Source organism: Gouania willdenowi, chromosome 1 (assembly GCF_900634775.1).
Source record: "Gouania willdenowi chromosome 1, fGouWil2.1, whole genome shotgun sequence".
NCBI lineage: Eukaryota > Metazoa > Chordata > Actinopteri > Blenniiformes > Gobiesocidae > Gouania > Gouania willdenowi.
The window spans coordinates 9051090-9067439 of NC_041044.1; the positions used below are offsets into that span (position 1 = coordinate 9051090).

Sequence of the window (16350 nt, forward strand, 5' to 3'; positions counted from 1 at the left end):
AAGAAGCAAAATGACACAATACAAAATGACAGACCTCACCTCCTGAAATTGAAATAGGTATATCACAGAGACTGAAAACCTCACCTACATAAGAGAGGAAAAAGAAATTTTGGACTTTTTCCTCTCTTTGTGCCCGGTACCAAACAATGGTTGTGGATCATTGGTATTGCACATTTGCCATTAAGTTCTGTAAGAGATCCCGATTCACAGATTCTTAATAGACTGATAGCTGTTTGGATGTTTTGTTGCTTAAACATATTCCAAACCTATTGTGTTTTTTACCGCACATGAAACAGATATACACTGCTTTAACAATGGACTCAAAGCATTCTTTTAAGGAAATTCTTCCCAAATAACAATATATAACAACAGTCATTTGAAAGATTGTAACAGTTCTGAGTATTTATGTAGTTGATAAATGTCTGCTATAATCAATATCGATTGATGTCTTGCCCTTTTCTCATAGTCTCATGTATTCCCCTCGTGAACAGCGTACATGTACTCTAGCATCTAAGAAAACATACAGTAAATGTAATACATCACTTCAAACTACGGTACTTTCTTCCTGTTGTTTGATTCTTAAGGTGCGTTCGACTTTCTACTTTCAGAGAGAGAGTCAGTGTTATCCCAGTATTAGGGCTGATCATTTTGTCACAGTAAAAAAGCCCCAATATTTTTTGTAAGTTCAGTTACATGCTGGCTCTGCCAATCATATTTGGTTCTTTTGGATATTGTTAAATTCCAGAACATGCATTCAGCCATTTGTGGTCAAACATGTTGCCCTTTGAGAACCCAGAATAGCTTCTGAGTCCACATGTTTAGACAAGTTTTAATTTCCCTAAAAAGTTGTATATGGGTAAAAAAGCATACCTTTATGTTTATGTTATTTGTAATATATAACTTTCAAAAGTTCTGCAACTTGACATGAGAATCCCTCTACTATCTAATTGGATGGATAATTGATTTTATGATTAACAACAGTTTCTGTTTTGAACAGGTGTTCCATCTGCTCCTGGTACAGTTGTTTCCACCAGGAACACCAAGTCATCCGTGTTTGTTCAGTGGGAGGCTCCTAAACATCCTAAAGACCTTATGGGATATTACATCGATGCTCGTGTGGTCGGAGCAAAGGAATGGTTTGCCTGCAACCACAAACCCTTCAAACACAACAGGTGGGGACCTAATCAGTTTCATATGGTAAATGGACTGGATTAATGTAGCGCTTTATAACCTCGTAATCCCAAAGCACTTTACAATATCAGCTCATTCACCCATTCACACTAACATTCACACACCAATGGGACTGAGCTGCAAAGCAAGGCACTAATCTAACAATGGGTGCATTTTAGGGTTTAGGGTTCAGTGCCTTGCCCAAGGACACTTCGACACATAGGAATTCTCTTCTATTCTCAATCAGAAGACGATCCTTCTACCACCTGAGCCGCGGTCACCCACATTTCCACAACACACACAAAGACTTCTCAACTGTATAAAAATTGAAGGCCCTGAATTCAGCTGAGTTAAAAGTGACACCCACTTGTCGTGGCTGGGTTTTAAACATAAATGATAAAACAAAGCAACCTACAAACGTTCAAAGACAACCACAGGTGAATACACCTAGTAACCACTGCTTAGACGTTTTTGTTATGAAGGAAGGGATAGCTACAGAGAGAAACAACCGAGAAGTCCCTCAGCAGCGTAATCTTAACATACACACCAATGTATCTGTGTTTGTGTCAGGTTTGTGGTCCATGGCCTGATTCCGGGGGAGAGCTATGTGTTCCGTGTACAAGCCGTCAACATTTATGGTCTCAGCGATGAGTCTCAGGAGTCATCGCCAATCACTGTGGAGCCTTCCCTCTGTAAGGCAAAACCCTCAGAACAACACTCATCAAATACCTGATAAACACTTTTGTATGTTTTTCACTGAAATTGTTGGGAAGGATATTGGTTAATGCACCAAAATCCTTTGAAGATGAGAATCAGCGTCTTTGAGCTGAGTAAAAAGATTATTTAAAGTACTTTATCATTCTGTCTAGGCAAGGGAGTGGACTATGGTACGTACCAAACAGCTGTGTGAATCAATACCACCATAATCACCTCACTTTGTGGCACCTTCACTGTGTGATATCTCCACAGGAGGGCACTTTCTTCATCACTCTGCACCCAAACAATTTAACATTTAAATATGGTGTACAATCTTTCTTCAAAACTTTCCTCAATAATCATTTGCGTCAGATTAGTTTATATAAAGAGGGAAAAAAACAAAATTTGACCTATGTTGATCATAAGACTTTGCCTTTCAGCCACTCCAAGCGCTCCTTACGGTATCACCATGCTGAGCTGCGATGGCTCCTCTATGACGGTGGCCTGGAAGAGTCCCAAACACTGCGGTGGCTCCAAGGTCAACGCCTACTACATTGACAAGCGGAATGCCGACACTTTGGTGTGGAAGGAGGTCAATCTGTCTGCTGTCACTGAGAGAGTCTGCACAGTAAGTCAAAGCATCAACCAGACATTGTTAAAAAAAAAAGTAATCGTATTTAAAAATCTATAATCAAATAGTGGTGAGGATAGAGAAGACACTTTCATATGAGAAGTTTAAATAAGGAATCAGAATAGACTGTGAGCAGCACCAAACTCAGATGTAGGTCTGGAGGTTCATCGACTAGTCGCGGTCAATTCAAATTCAGAACACTTAAAAGTATAAGAGGAACCTCAGATCAGGAATTGGGATTATTAAGAAGCAAATTATTTTGAGGACCCTTCAGGTATCAAAGTGTCCAGCTGTAATAATTTGGTACTAATAAGCAGTGCTTTATTTGTAAATCATGAGGTCTCGCAACAAATGTTAATTTTTTAAAATGCCTTTTGCTAACTAAATGGGTCGTGAACACAAACAACCAATTAACCTAAATGTTTAATAAAAAAATGATGAATCAGTCTTAAAGAAGCACGGACAATCGCCCGTTACGGAGCGCATCCGTCTCTCTCTCTCTCTGAGTGACAGCACAAAATCACGACTAATTTAGCCACTCACAACATAGGACACTAAACTTTCAGAACACGAAAACCCACAAATACAAAATATTTACAAACTTTTACACCATAACTCCTCTAATAAATCAGCAGCACAGCAGAAAATGAAAATAAAATGCATACTTACCATTTATTTGTCACTACAGACAAAAAACAGCCATGTTGAACTTCGTATCCTCGCAACTTTTTTTTTACATATTTCACAGCCGAGGCCTGCCTTGTCTTTCATAAGCCTAGAGTAGCAGCTCATCTTAGCTTTGAGTTGAGCCTCTGTCTTAATGTCCATGTCAGAACTTTCACCATTGTCTTCTTCTCTTCTCTCTGTCCCTGAGTCCTCCTAATGTCCCCTTGATAGTCATCCTCCTCTGTCCTGTCTGTTGCTCCTGCATTAGCATCATCGCTACAGGTGTTACTGCTACACTAACTGCTGCTGTGCTGTTGCTCTCCTCCGTGATTTCCACACAAACAACCTTGGACTTCTGAAGCTCAGGCTTAGCTTCACTTATTGGCTTAAAACAGCTCTTTAAATCCAACTGCTTTTTTTTTTTTTTTAGCCATTATCTACCATCTTCCAAGCTGACAGAGAAACTATTTTTAAGCAAAATCACACTTAAGACAAAGCTTGACTTTATTCTCTTTCACTTGCGCTCAGTTTTTTCCTTCAATTTTCTGTGTAAAATCTAATTTCCCGTGATTTCAACTTAATAAAAGACACAGCTGTCCAAATATAATACTTCAAAATGTAATTAACACACCTAAAAGCAAATGAGGTGCAAAAAAAAAAAAAATGAGGTACAGGATCTAATCAAATAAGTGCCGGTCAAATTCTGGGAGATTAAGCTCTGCTAATAAGATAAAGAGACAGCTTTAAATTGAGAGCATGTGCTAAGGCATGACATTGATTTTTTCTTTAGGTGGACAACCTCACCGAGGGAACATTTTACGAGTTCAAAGTTCAGGCTGGTAACATGGCTGGAGTTGGTGTGCCATCAGCTCCCAGTACACCGATGAAATGTGAGGCTTGGACCATGGAGGAGCCAGGTACAGGTTCCTGTCTTATCTTCTATTCTTTATTTGTTAATAAAGAAACAATTACAAGTAATGGTGACAAAGATCAAAGATCGTAAAGTTTGGACATAATTTGGCTCCACATTTTATTAAAACCTTTTTCTAGTATTGGATTATTTTTATTCCAAACAAACCACAGTTTAAGGTGTTTGATATTTTGAATTCTGTTAGATTTTGTTTTTATTTTACACCTAAATATACCTGGAAGCCAATCTTGCTTATCAGGAAGCAATTTAGTGCAATTCATTATCACTTTGGTATTTTTGGGTCAAATGTTTCATTTTTTAATCCAAGGTCCAGCCTATGACCTGAGCTTCAGCGAGGTCAGAAGTGACTCCCTGGTCATCCTGTGGAATGCCCCAGTTTACACTGGAGCTGGAGCAGTTACTGGATACTTTGTGGACAGGGCCAAGAAAGGCTCTTCTGACTTTGTAACACTGAATGAGGAGGCTGTGAGCCACCGCTACCTGCAGGTACAACGCTCAATACATCAAATCAAAGATCTGATTTAGGTTTAGGGATTGTTGGTCATCATATCACAGCCATACAGCAATGGCTGCGAGGCCATTTTTTCCACCTCAACATGTCATTTTCTCTCATGAATTTTCAATGAAAAATGAAACCTGTTTCTTTCAGCCTGGTTCTAAATGTGAGCTTTCTTCTGCAGGTAACTGGGTTGGAGGCAGGGGAAACGTACGTGTTCAGAGTTTGTGCTGTCAATTCAAAGGGAATTGGAAAACCATCAGCTTTGTCTGATCCAGTCTGCGCAAAGGCTCTTCAAGGTGACGGCATAGTTCTGTCTCTTCTTTGTTTGAATTCCAGTATAGCAGTGACGTGCAGTCAGGGTAGGCATTCCACAGTGAATGGTACAAAAGGAAGGATTAGCTTTGTGGATGCGCCTCACTGAACCGGCTGTTCTGAGTTGTTGTTGTTGTTGTTGTTGTTGTTGTTGTTGTTGTTGTTGTTGTTGTGTTTCCAACACAAACAACGAATGCGCTGCCGTGTCATGGGATATATCTTGTTGGGAGAGTATGGAGGCTATTTTGAATAATTGTTTATGTTTCCTTAATGGTGATTTTTTTTTAGATTAACACCTGCCAGCGGAAACATGTGAAATTGTCATTGGTGTCGATTTGCAACGCCCTGCCTACCTAACCCTAGTGCTCACGGCATGTCACTGCAGTATAGCCACCATTTTTAGAAATGACACAAGCCTCTAAATACTAATCGTATTATGTTTTGTAAGAAAGTAATTGATACTGACACATACTGAATATGTATGGTGATAAGCGTGATAGTGAATTTAGAAGTGCAATGTTTTCATAAGGCACGCCCCAGTTTTACCCAAAACTTAGAAGGAAAGAAATGGAAACACAAAATAATAAATAATACCAGCTATTTGTGTTACGACTTTTTAAAATATGGTTTTTAAACATTTTACTCAATAGTTCCACTTAAATTAAAAAAAAAAACTGCCTCACAAAGTTTTTATTCAAATGCAGTCTTTTTTTGGGTCTGGTAATTATTGGTGATTTATTCCCCTGTTCTAGTTATATGTATGCAGGGTGTTAAATCACCCTTGGCCTAGGAAGCTGCCAAATACCCATAGATGCTCTAAGTCTTTATCAATGCCGTTGTTGTGTTTTTGTCTTATCTCATTATTAATCCTTCTGTTTGTCTCCAAAAGGAACTAAGGAGATCATGGCAGGTGTGGATGAGGAGACTGGAGACATATTCCTGTCTCTGGAGGCCTGTGAGATTAGTGAAACATCAAAGTTTGTGTGGTCGAAGAACTACAAAGCCATTGGTGACTGTCCCAGGGTCAGCGTTACAAACAAAGGGCGGACGTAAGTGCACAAAGGATTCAGGACTATTTCACAAGAGATCAGTGCTCATCATTTTTACAGCACTTTCATTACATTTACACCCAATGTAAATGTTTTTGTCTAAACTTTTAGTGAAGTCAAAGTTATAGCTCTGTGATCTACTTTATCTCCAAGTCATCCTATTGCTCAGTTGTCATTGTCCATTTGGGAAACATATGAGTGCTACCACAATCTGCTCATCTTTTAATTCCTCCACCTCATTATAGTCGCTATTCAGACTTGCCTCACTGCAAAAGTGGCCTCGGAGTTTAATATTCCAAACAAATACCAGCAAAACCTTTTAAAATAGTTATTATTGTGGCAGTCAAGTGATCATGTACCGTAATCCTGCTAAGGCCTTGGGAATTCAATAGGAAAAGATGATGGCATGAATTGGTACCACAACATTGATTCAAGTTCCGGCTGAATGAACAGGTTTTCAAAATAAGTTTGAAGTAATCAAATAAAAATAACATTTTTTTCATTGAATGATTGAAATATATTGAGTTTTTCTCCAACACTATTGTCTTTGCAGTTGTGGAGATGTCTTTCTAAGACTGCTAAATCAACTGGAGTCCATAAAGCAGTTTAAGTGAATTAATGCTTCAAGTGTCTGATTGATGGTGATAAGCTGTCAGTTTTTTTGGTTTACAGCTCCCGGCTGACTTTCACCAACCCCGATAAGGCTGATTTGGGCAGATACTCTGTGGTTGTCACTGACACAGATGGTGTCTCTGCCAGTCACACTCTGACTGAGGATGGCAAGTCTAAACATTGTCAACCTATTCTCTGTAGCTGCGTTTCCATTACAGATTTTCACAAAATGAAAGTAATATTTCTAAATGTCGACAAAGTATAATTGCGCTTTGAACGTTTTTCCATTCAACGTTTTTTTGAAGAGGAGCCTCGTGACTCCTGTGAAATCTCATCCCGCGAGACTTCGCTGTAGGAAGACGGACACTCAGAACCTCCTTATAACACTCTGTATTCCTTTGTTGTTTCACGTCTATTGTGGCAGTAATCATTTTAAAGTCTAATGGCAAGGCAAGGCAAGGCAAATTTATTTGTATAGCGCATTTCATACTCAAGGCAACTCAATGTGCTTTACATGATAAAACATTAAATTGTTTAAAATCAATAAGAACATTTAAAATCATCAGTAAAGTCAATTAAAATCATCAGTAAAATCAATTAAAATCATCAGTAAAATCAATTAAAATCATCAGTAAAATCAATTAAAATCATCAGTAAAATCATCAACAAACAATGCTAATGCTAAGGAATGTCTCGGTCTCCTCTTCTGTTTACATGTACCGCGTTGGCATGGGTCATGTGACCAGGTGCGTCACGTTCTGTGACGTGTATTTGCAAGAAAAAGTGTATCCATGGTGCTTTTGCGCCACATTTCAATATCGAAACGTCTGAAATACCTCCTCATGAAAGCGTCAAAACTTTTTAGCTATATTTGAGTGTTTTTTCAAAGTTGACGTGTTTCCATCACCAGTTTTTATTGTGCTATTTAGATTTTGAGCATTTCCGAGGGTAATGGAAACCCAGCTTCTGACATAATTGATGACAAGAGCTGGAAACGCCTGAATTTCGAGAAAAAAAAAGCTTTCATGAGGCGGTATTTCAGACATTTTGATATTGAAATGTGTCGCAAAAGCGCAATGGAAATACTTTTTTCGCAAATACGTGTCACAGAACGTGACGTAACTGGTCACATGATCACTTCTATACCGGGACATTTCTTAGCATTATACTTTAAAATTAAGACTACCACGTTAGACTTGAAACAATAAAGGAATGATATAATGAGGTTTTGAGCGTCCAACTTTCTTCAGCAAAGTTTAAGGGGATGATTTCATGGGAATCTGTAATGGAAACCCAGCTAGAGACAGTTATTTATCTTACAGCCCTGGGCTTGTTGATGCTCATGTACATTTTGTTGAATCTGTTCTGCAGCCCTCAACACCATGATGGAGCTCAGTTATGCCATCAGACATCCAAGTAAGTGTTGTTTCTTAGTATCAGGATCACAATCATTCATACCCCAAGTAAGAGTCTATACTGTTGTTCTTTATGATGACTGCAGTTGTACCTCTGAAACATGGCCTGAACTACGAGATCCTGCCCAAAGGTCACGTCCGCTTCTGGCTGCAGGCCGTCAAACTATCACCATCCGTCTCCCACAGGTTCATCGTTAACGACAAAGAAGTCAGCAGCGGGGAGGTATATCATCTACACCCTCCTTTACAACCATCTAATGCAAACATTTCTGATGATATGTGATAAAACCAGAAATGTATAACAAGCATTAGCATTGAATTACAGTGAAGCCGCCAGCTTTAAATGCAGTTTAACCTTCAGTTCAGTAACATTTTGATTCTTAATAGTTAAATAGAGGTTTTTCAGTTTGTGACATAAAGCTAAACCAATCGCGTCAACCGTGGACTAAATTAATGAGTGAATATATAACTGTCTGTTTGCAGAGGTGAAAGTAATTAATTACAGGTACTCATGTTACTGTAATTGAATTTCTTTTATGGCTACTTGTACTTTTTTGAGTATATTTCTAAATCAGTAATGTTACTTGTACTTAAGTATGTTTTAAAATAAGTGAAGTAATTCATTACATTTCTACAACCAACCGTTACTCAGCAAATCATTATTTTTTGTGATTTTTTTTTTAATACCGTTTCATGGTCTCCTCATAGGCAGTTTCTGAAGGCACATTGAACATAATCCATATGTTCTTTGTCTTGCCATTTCTGATCAAAGCCCAGCCACTTTCTTGGGTTCAGCTTGGGGTTTCTGCCTATCATGTTGTTACCCACAAGCAATGTTGGGAACGTTACTTTATTTATTTATTTATTTTTATTTTTTTCTCTTGTCTGCACATGCTGTCAAAGGTCAACACTACAAGAAGTGCAATCATTATGAGACATCAATGCATGTTTTGTTATTGCAATAAAACAAAATTGATTTATTTTTTTGCTTAATTGTGATCATCACCAGCCCTCCCTAAGGAAGGGTAAGAAGTATTTTATTATAGGGAGGATATAAAAAGGGAGAGCAGTGTTACACCTAAGTGGAGAGGGCGGGGGAGGGGAAAGGGAGCAGGGAGAAGAGACTCAAGGTAGGAAATAGAAAGGGTGGGGAAGAATAGATTGTTTTCCAGTGAGGGTGAGAATATATTGTGCTTATTATGTTGTGTAAGCAAGCCAGTATAGTGACAAGTGTGAAGCTTAGCTATAATGGTGGTGGCTGTGGACAGGGGGAATGAGTGAGTGGTAGTATCTAAAGCAGGTATTTGGGATTAACGTGTCTAAAGTTAAGCCCAGTATGAGTTTTATCCCACATCCCAAGGCGTGCCAGTGCATCGTATACCAGTATATGTGCAAAAAACCGTTACCGCAAATCCAGGAACTGCCCCGGGCCCGCAGATGCAGCCAGGCCAGCAGAAAGAGTGGGGGCCAGGGAGCCCCAGGGAACGTTACTTTAAATAAGTAGTTAGTAAAAGTGACTCACTACTTGTTCGAAAAAGTAAGAGTTAGGAATTTACTTATTCTATAATAAAATTAGCTAATTACTACCAAAGTAAGTCTTTGTGTTACTGTTAAAATTTTTTTTAAAGTTTTATATATATATATATATATATATATATATATATATATATATATATATATATATATATATATATGTATGTATATAAAAGCTATATGTCAAAGAATTCAGATTTTTTAGATGCGTGTGTCATTGTGAGGTGTTTCATTAAATTTGAGTTGCTTACAACGAATGTCGACAAAGTCTTCACTCCTGGATATAATGAACACTTCACATGCACGTTCTTGCTTTTGACCACAATTCATTTAAAGTAGTGTTTGTATCGCCACCTTAAAAAAGCCAACTTTCCATCGGACTGCTCCACGCTCACCATCTCTGCTGCTTCATCAAATCTGTAGTGGTTGTGTGTGTGGCGCGTGTGCTGGCACGTGTAAAAACACTGGCTCTGATTGGCTACCATGAAACATGACACTGCCTTAGCCATTCATAATTGCTCACCTTGTTTTTAACCCACCTCCTCACTACAGCTGCGTATGAAGCCAGGGCTGCTTTCGGATCACAGTTTATTCAATCAATGCGTGTAACACACCGCATTTAACGTTTAGTAACGTTAACGGCGTTGTAACTGCGTAAAAAGTAATTAGTTAAATTACCCCGTTACTGAAAAAAAAAGCTGTTATCTAACGCCGTTATTTTAAACGCTGTTATTCCAAACACTGCCCAAAAGACACATTTGGCATTGCACTGTTTTAGAGTTAATGCTTATTTTGACCTTAATTCATTGGTGTTATTTTATTTTAAAAAGAATTACAAGAATTGTATTTGTGTATTTGTGGAAATTAAATGAAGTTCAAATTGTGCAATATTTGGTCTCTTCCTTTTTAAGTTTATACATGAGATGTTTACTGTATGCAAGGGAACCATGGCAAGATTTATTACCAAAAATAAATGTGAGGGGTGAAAGTAACTAGTAACTTTTACTTTGAGTACTATTTAATTGAGCTACTTTTTACTTGTACTTTTTACTTGTACTTTTATGTATGACTTACTTGTGCTTGTACTTGAATACTATTTCATTCAAGTAACAGTACTTTACACCTCTGACTGTTTGTCTGTTTGCCCTTCAGTGGTTTGAGATCTCATGTCCACAAAATAACTGAAATCATAACATAATGATTATATTGTTTCTTTCTCTGTTTACTAAGGGGTGCAAGATCAGCCACGATGTGGCATCTGGAGTCATTCAGATGGTTGTGGAAAATTTCACTCGAGCCAATGAGGGCACTTACACTGTCCAGATTCTTGACGGCAAAGCCAAAACTCAGAGCTCACTGGTCCTGGTGGGAGATGGTATGATCATTCTTTTCTAAACCCTTCATAAGGTTGTATGATGCATATTTAGGTCGACAGTGTGGACTCTAAGAGATTAATTTAAACTTTACTCACTGTCAGATTAATTATTGGACGTTACTCACTCTCTTCAGTCAACTATAAAATGTTTTACTCTCCAGCTAAACAGTGTTTGGCTTATTTTGGTGACGTCTCATTACACTCGCATTGCTTTATAATTGCTTTTTGTCCCTGTTTTAGCGTTTAAGGTTGCTCTGAGAGAGGCTGAGTTTCAGAGGAAGGAACACGTCAGGAAACAAGGTACAAGCACACTGTGTGTGTGTCTGATAAAATCTGTTAAAAGCATCGAGAGCAAATGACTCAATTGTGTAACAATGTTGCGTATGTAGAGGTGAGCTGAAGAAACACTGCAGTGTTATTACTGAAGTTACTTTATTATTCTACCAACAAATTTGGTAGGTATAATCTATGGATGTGTACACATCGACGCTCAGTGCCCGATTTTTTATTTGGGGCCCAAAATAAAAAAAAAAAATGAAAGTCAATTTCTCATTTATTTGCGAAATATTACGACGGTTGGTGGTACCAAATCATTGGCACATATTGTTAGATTGCAATGCAGTTTGATATGAATTAATATGATGAGATGCTCAGAGCCCTTTTTTTGAAATGGGGCCCGGGGGCCCACCCCCCATTTCCGGTAATTTCCAAATTTATGAGAACATGGTCATTTCAAAGGTAATTCAACGTAGAGTACTATAATGCCTCACACAATTTCATTAGGGGCCCAAGTAGGGTTGGGTATTGGTTGGGTTTTATCCGATACCGGTGCCAACTCTGTATTTTTTAAACGGTTCCAATGCTTAAACCGGTATAAAAAAAAAAATGAGGGCCAAATTGAACACAATATTACCTTAAATAATTTATAGAAATAAATGGAATATGGAAATAATAAATAAACAAAAACATTTAAATAATATCAAATAAAACAATATTGTATTAAACTATATAATACTGGAGATGAATATTGTTATGATTTTATTTGTCAATAATCATTAATAACCTTTGTGAAAAAAAAAAAAAAAAAGTAACTATTTCAAGATTTATTTTTTAAAGCTATAGGGAGCCATTGCAAAAGAGTCAAAGAGCCACACGTGGCTCCTGAGCCGCAGGTTTCAGTAAACCCCTGAGCTATCCAACACAAACAATGGATGCGCTGCCGTATCATGAGATATATCTTGTTGGGAGAGTATGGAGGCTATATTAAATAATTGTTTTTGTTTCTTTAATGGTGTTTTATGATGTTGATTTTTGTTAGATGGCTAAATGCTTGTTCATGTGAATCTTGTTGGGTTTTTTCTTTCTTACTATGAATTTTAGATTATGATAAGTGCATTTAGATGACTTTGTTGTAAATTGCGCTATACAAATAAAGTTGAAGTGAATTGAATTGAATTAACACTTACCAGCAGAAACATATGAAATTGTCATTGGTGTTGACATTGGTGGTCTCGATTTGGAATGCCCTACCTACCCAACCCTAGTGCTCACGGCACGTCACTGGTTGAAGTATAGGCATGGCTCATATTTTGTTGTCACACGTTGAATGGTAACGGTGTTTGCTAGCTTGCCATTAGCTGTCATTAAATTACTAGACTTTACGTGAAGAGAAAAGGCTGCTGTCATCATCAGTGTGGCCACACTGGCAGCGCTGGGAGCGAGATTCACTTCAATTTGTCCAGCGAGGACGACACTGGCTGCTGCTGTTGTTGACGTGCAAGGCTCCGTGTCACGTAGGTTATCAAACACGGTGCATTGTTTCGGCTTTTAAGTAAACGTCATGTGGTCTTTTATCCTCTCGCTGTCAGTTATGAGCGTTGGGTGTGCTGAATCTGATGAGTAGCGGCACTGACGTCACGATCAACAACCAGGGGGTGGCAGGGCACCGAAATGTTCGTTCTTATACACCTTTTCGTGTGACGTCAGCACTTGACTTAGCAACGCGCGCCGCCATTTTAAGAGTGGTAATCATTTGCCTGACAACTGCTATTTACCACTGATTTTGCACTCTGGCTGATTTTTATCGTATAATGCCAAATCCTGTGTAGTATTTGGCTGTCATAACCACGCCTGACTGAAGGAAAATATAGACTTTTACAGAATACCGACAGAAAACGGAAAATATAGATCCAAGCACTGAGGCAAACAAACGTAGATGGAACTACATGGAGCCCAAAATCAAAGTGGTTTTATATTTGCAGTGGACATTTCTGCAATGGTAGGTTGTGTATTTTGGGGATCTAATTTCTTCCTGACTGATTTTATGACATTGATTATGAATTAGCCTACATTTAAATTGTAATTTATTCAGTAATGAAATGTTTATGGCCAGTATGTTTAACTTGTAATATATACTGTAAGTATATTAAATAAACAAATGTGCTTCATATACCCATTTATGTTTTAATTTAGGCAGTAGTATTATTATTATATCAGCAGCGCTAGCCTAGCATAGTCACATCTTGTAACGAGCCAATTATCATGATGACACAGGCCTATATAGACACAAACACATATATAAGCCTACCTTAAAGAAAATATATGCATCCAAGCTTTTGTAAGTCCTCATCTTCTCCATAGTGTAGACGTCAGGGCTGTTAATGAGCTACTCATAAATAACAGACCATTGGAGATCTGGCCATGTTGTCTGGTTGTTTTTCCATTAACCTTGAGGTGTTTCGTATTGGACATGATTCTAAACCAACCAGATGTAACTTCCCTTCATGTCGGTGTTTGGCCTTTGGCTCTAATCTGCTGAAATATTCATACAACACTGAGTAAAACCTTTGTGTTGTCCGTGGTAAATGGTGTAAATAACGGTTGTCAGGCAAATGTAAACCCCTCTTAAAATGGCAAAGGGCGTTGCTAAGGCAAATGTCCCAGATGATGATGTCACCGCGAAAAAGTGTATTCGGTATGGTTACTACCGTTTACGTGGGAACCGATGCCATATTAGTACCGTGTTACGGTACCCACCCCGAGGCCCTTTTTTCACTAATTTCCATTAAAGTCGTTTTCTCATTTATTACTGAGTCAATTGTTGACAGTTGGTGGTACCAAATCATTGACACATACCAATATATGAATGGGGCCCATTACTTCATATGTGCCACGGGGGCCCCAATTTTCAAATGACTACTCCTCCGTTAATGCTTGTTGAATCGGGCTGTATTTTGACATGGATATTTTATGAGTGGATATCAAGAGCCTCTTGGAGACCTTATTTAACTCAGTGGAACCGAGTCATTTGACTGAATTCTTGGGAACGTGGTACGTGCTATTCGGCACCGAGACGTTACGCGGGCCCGGCCGTAGTTGATCCGAACTTGTTAGCATTAAAAAGGGTATTATACAGTCCAACTATTTTTATTTGTTAAAAATGTGTTCAAGCTACACTGCTTGAAAAGAGAAATGAAGCTACATTTGTGCTTGAGAGTATTTTCAAAGTAAATTATCTAATAAAGATGTTGCAAATTCAATCACATGTAATGGATGAATTTGTAGCAAATTCAGCCAATAATTCACTTAATCAGTCAATCTATATATCTATCAATTAATGAATCAATCAGTCAATCAATACCTTATTTATATAGCACTTTCCATACAAGGAAAAAAAATGCAACACAAAGTGCTGTATATAATAAAAACAACGGGAACAAACAAAAAAATACAAGCACATATACACACACGCACACACAAACTTTTGGATTTGGACATATATATACACACTCGTATACACACTTATTTTAGTGCAAGAACATAAAGTGTGATATAATCAAAAGAACAGAATCTATTAAAATGAATTAGGAATGGCTGTAAGATAAGTGTAGAAGACAAACACAAACAGTTAAAGGCCAAAGTCTGACCATAACATCCTACGGTTGTTTCCATCAATTTATTTTGTGAAATCTTGCCACCAAACCATAAAACTCTTCATGAATTAGATTTTCCTCCATTGAATTATCTATTCTTTTGTTTTCTTCTACCTCAGGTCCACATTTTGAGGAGTATCTGTATTTCACTGTCACTGAGGACTGTACTGTTATGCTCACCTGCAAGGTAATAAAACTTGGCTTTACATCTATTTTTAGCTGCACTGACAGTAATATCTATCAATATCATCAGTTTACTGCTTAGCTTAATATTTTCCTAATCCTCTATGTGGCCCTATGAATTAACCTTGGTGAATCCTGTGTTGTAACAGGTGGCCAGCGTGAAGAAGGAAACTTCATTCCATTGGTTCAAAGACGATGATGAGATTGTTCCAGAAACTCCTCCCAATGTCATGTCTGGGGCCTGCGGTCTGCCCCTTCCTTTGGTAACATCTGTTACATGTTCTAAAACACTGTTTTTTCACTTTTCTATCGTGTGTACACCTGAATCTTGTGTCTTTATGTGTTCCCTCAACTCTTAATACAAGTGTAATATTTTCTTTTTCACCTATGAATGTGTTTTGAAAGAGTCATGCTATAATGTATCTATGATTAAGTTGAATTATTGTCAGGCACAGTTCAATTTTTTTAAAAGAAAAGAAAAGAAAGAAAGAAAACAATGCAAAAAAAAAAGTGGAAAGTTTGTTATTTCTTTCTGAATCAATAAATGTGCTCATATACAGCTGGTTGGGAATCACTCTTATGGAAGATATGAGAAGTAAAGGAACATCAGTGTTCTGATGTCAAGTGTACAAAAAAGAGTTGTGCAATGGATCCAAAATGGCTACCATCACATGGTGCCGATGTGGGCTGTGCTCTGTCATTATAATGAAGTTTTACCAGAGCATTAACTCACAGCAGATCACTTGGAAGACGCCATCACAGCCACGCAAAATTAGACAAAACATCTGTGCAACTCTGACGGATGTGGAGCAGCCCGTGAAGGAGGCGTGTTAGAGCCCGATACGTAACAACGACCCAAAAACTAACAATACCTCAATTGTTCTAAAACCCAAAATGTAATAACTAATCAATAATGTAACAAGACGCTGAGCCCAAAATGTAATTTTTTTGTCTTTTATACATTATATATATAGAATGTATAATATATATATATATTATACATTATATATATATATATATTATACATTATATATATATAATTACCAAAAATGCCATGTATATATTGTGCATATATGTAGATAGATATTTACGCACTACTCTCTACATTGAAGCAATACGCCATTTAATTCATAAATCATTGACTCTATGATGTTATAAAATGATTTAATTATTTGGGGAAAAATGTTTTGCCTGCCCCATAAATGCTTTATAAAATTTCATGGCCCCCAAATATGGAACTCTCTTGACAAATCCTTAATAAATCATTCTGCAAACAAAACATTTGGGGCAAACCTAATTCAGTATCTTTTGTCTAAGCAATAACATATAATAAACACTAAAATGAA

The 16350-nt window shown here is 37.6% G+C and overlaps 1 protein-coding gene across 4 annotated transcripts in view; it reads left to right on the top strand.

Annotated features, from left to right (window-relative positions):
* Window positions 1–16350, top strand: part of myom2a (myomesin 2a) — a 49061-nt gene that overhangs the window by 22467 nt on the left and 10244 nt on the right. For all 4 annotated transcript variants that reach the window (XM_028462670.1, XM_028462519.1, XM_028462761.1 and 1 more), the window contains 14 exons: window positions 998–1172; window positions 1741–1862; window positions 2307–2494; window positions 3954–4080; window positions 4402–4580; window positions 4775–4889; window positions 5795–5954; window positions 6627–6733; window positions 7938–7982; window positions 8068–8204; window positions 10745–10889; window positions 11130–11189; window positions 14941–15008; window positions 15154–15267. In XM_028462670.1, the coding sequence (XP_028318471.1) occupies window positions 998–1172; window positions 1741–1862; window positions 2307–2494; window positions 3954–4080; window positions 4402–4580; window positions 4775–4889; window positions 5795–5954; window positions 6627–6733; window positions 7938–7982; window positions 8068–8204; window positions 10745–10889; window positions 11130–11189; window positions 14941–15008; window positions 15154–15267 (1742 nt within the window). The remainder of the gene's footprint in view (window positions 1–997; window positions 1173–1740; window positions 1863–2306; window positions 2495–3953; window positions 4081–4401; window positions 4581–4774; window positions 4890–5794; window positions 5955–6626; window positions 6734–7937; window positions 7983–8067; window positions 8205–10744; window positions 10890–11129; window positions 11190–14940; window positions 15009–15153; window positions 15268–16350) is intronic.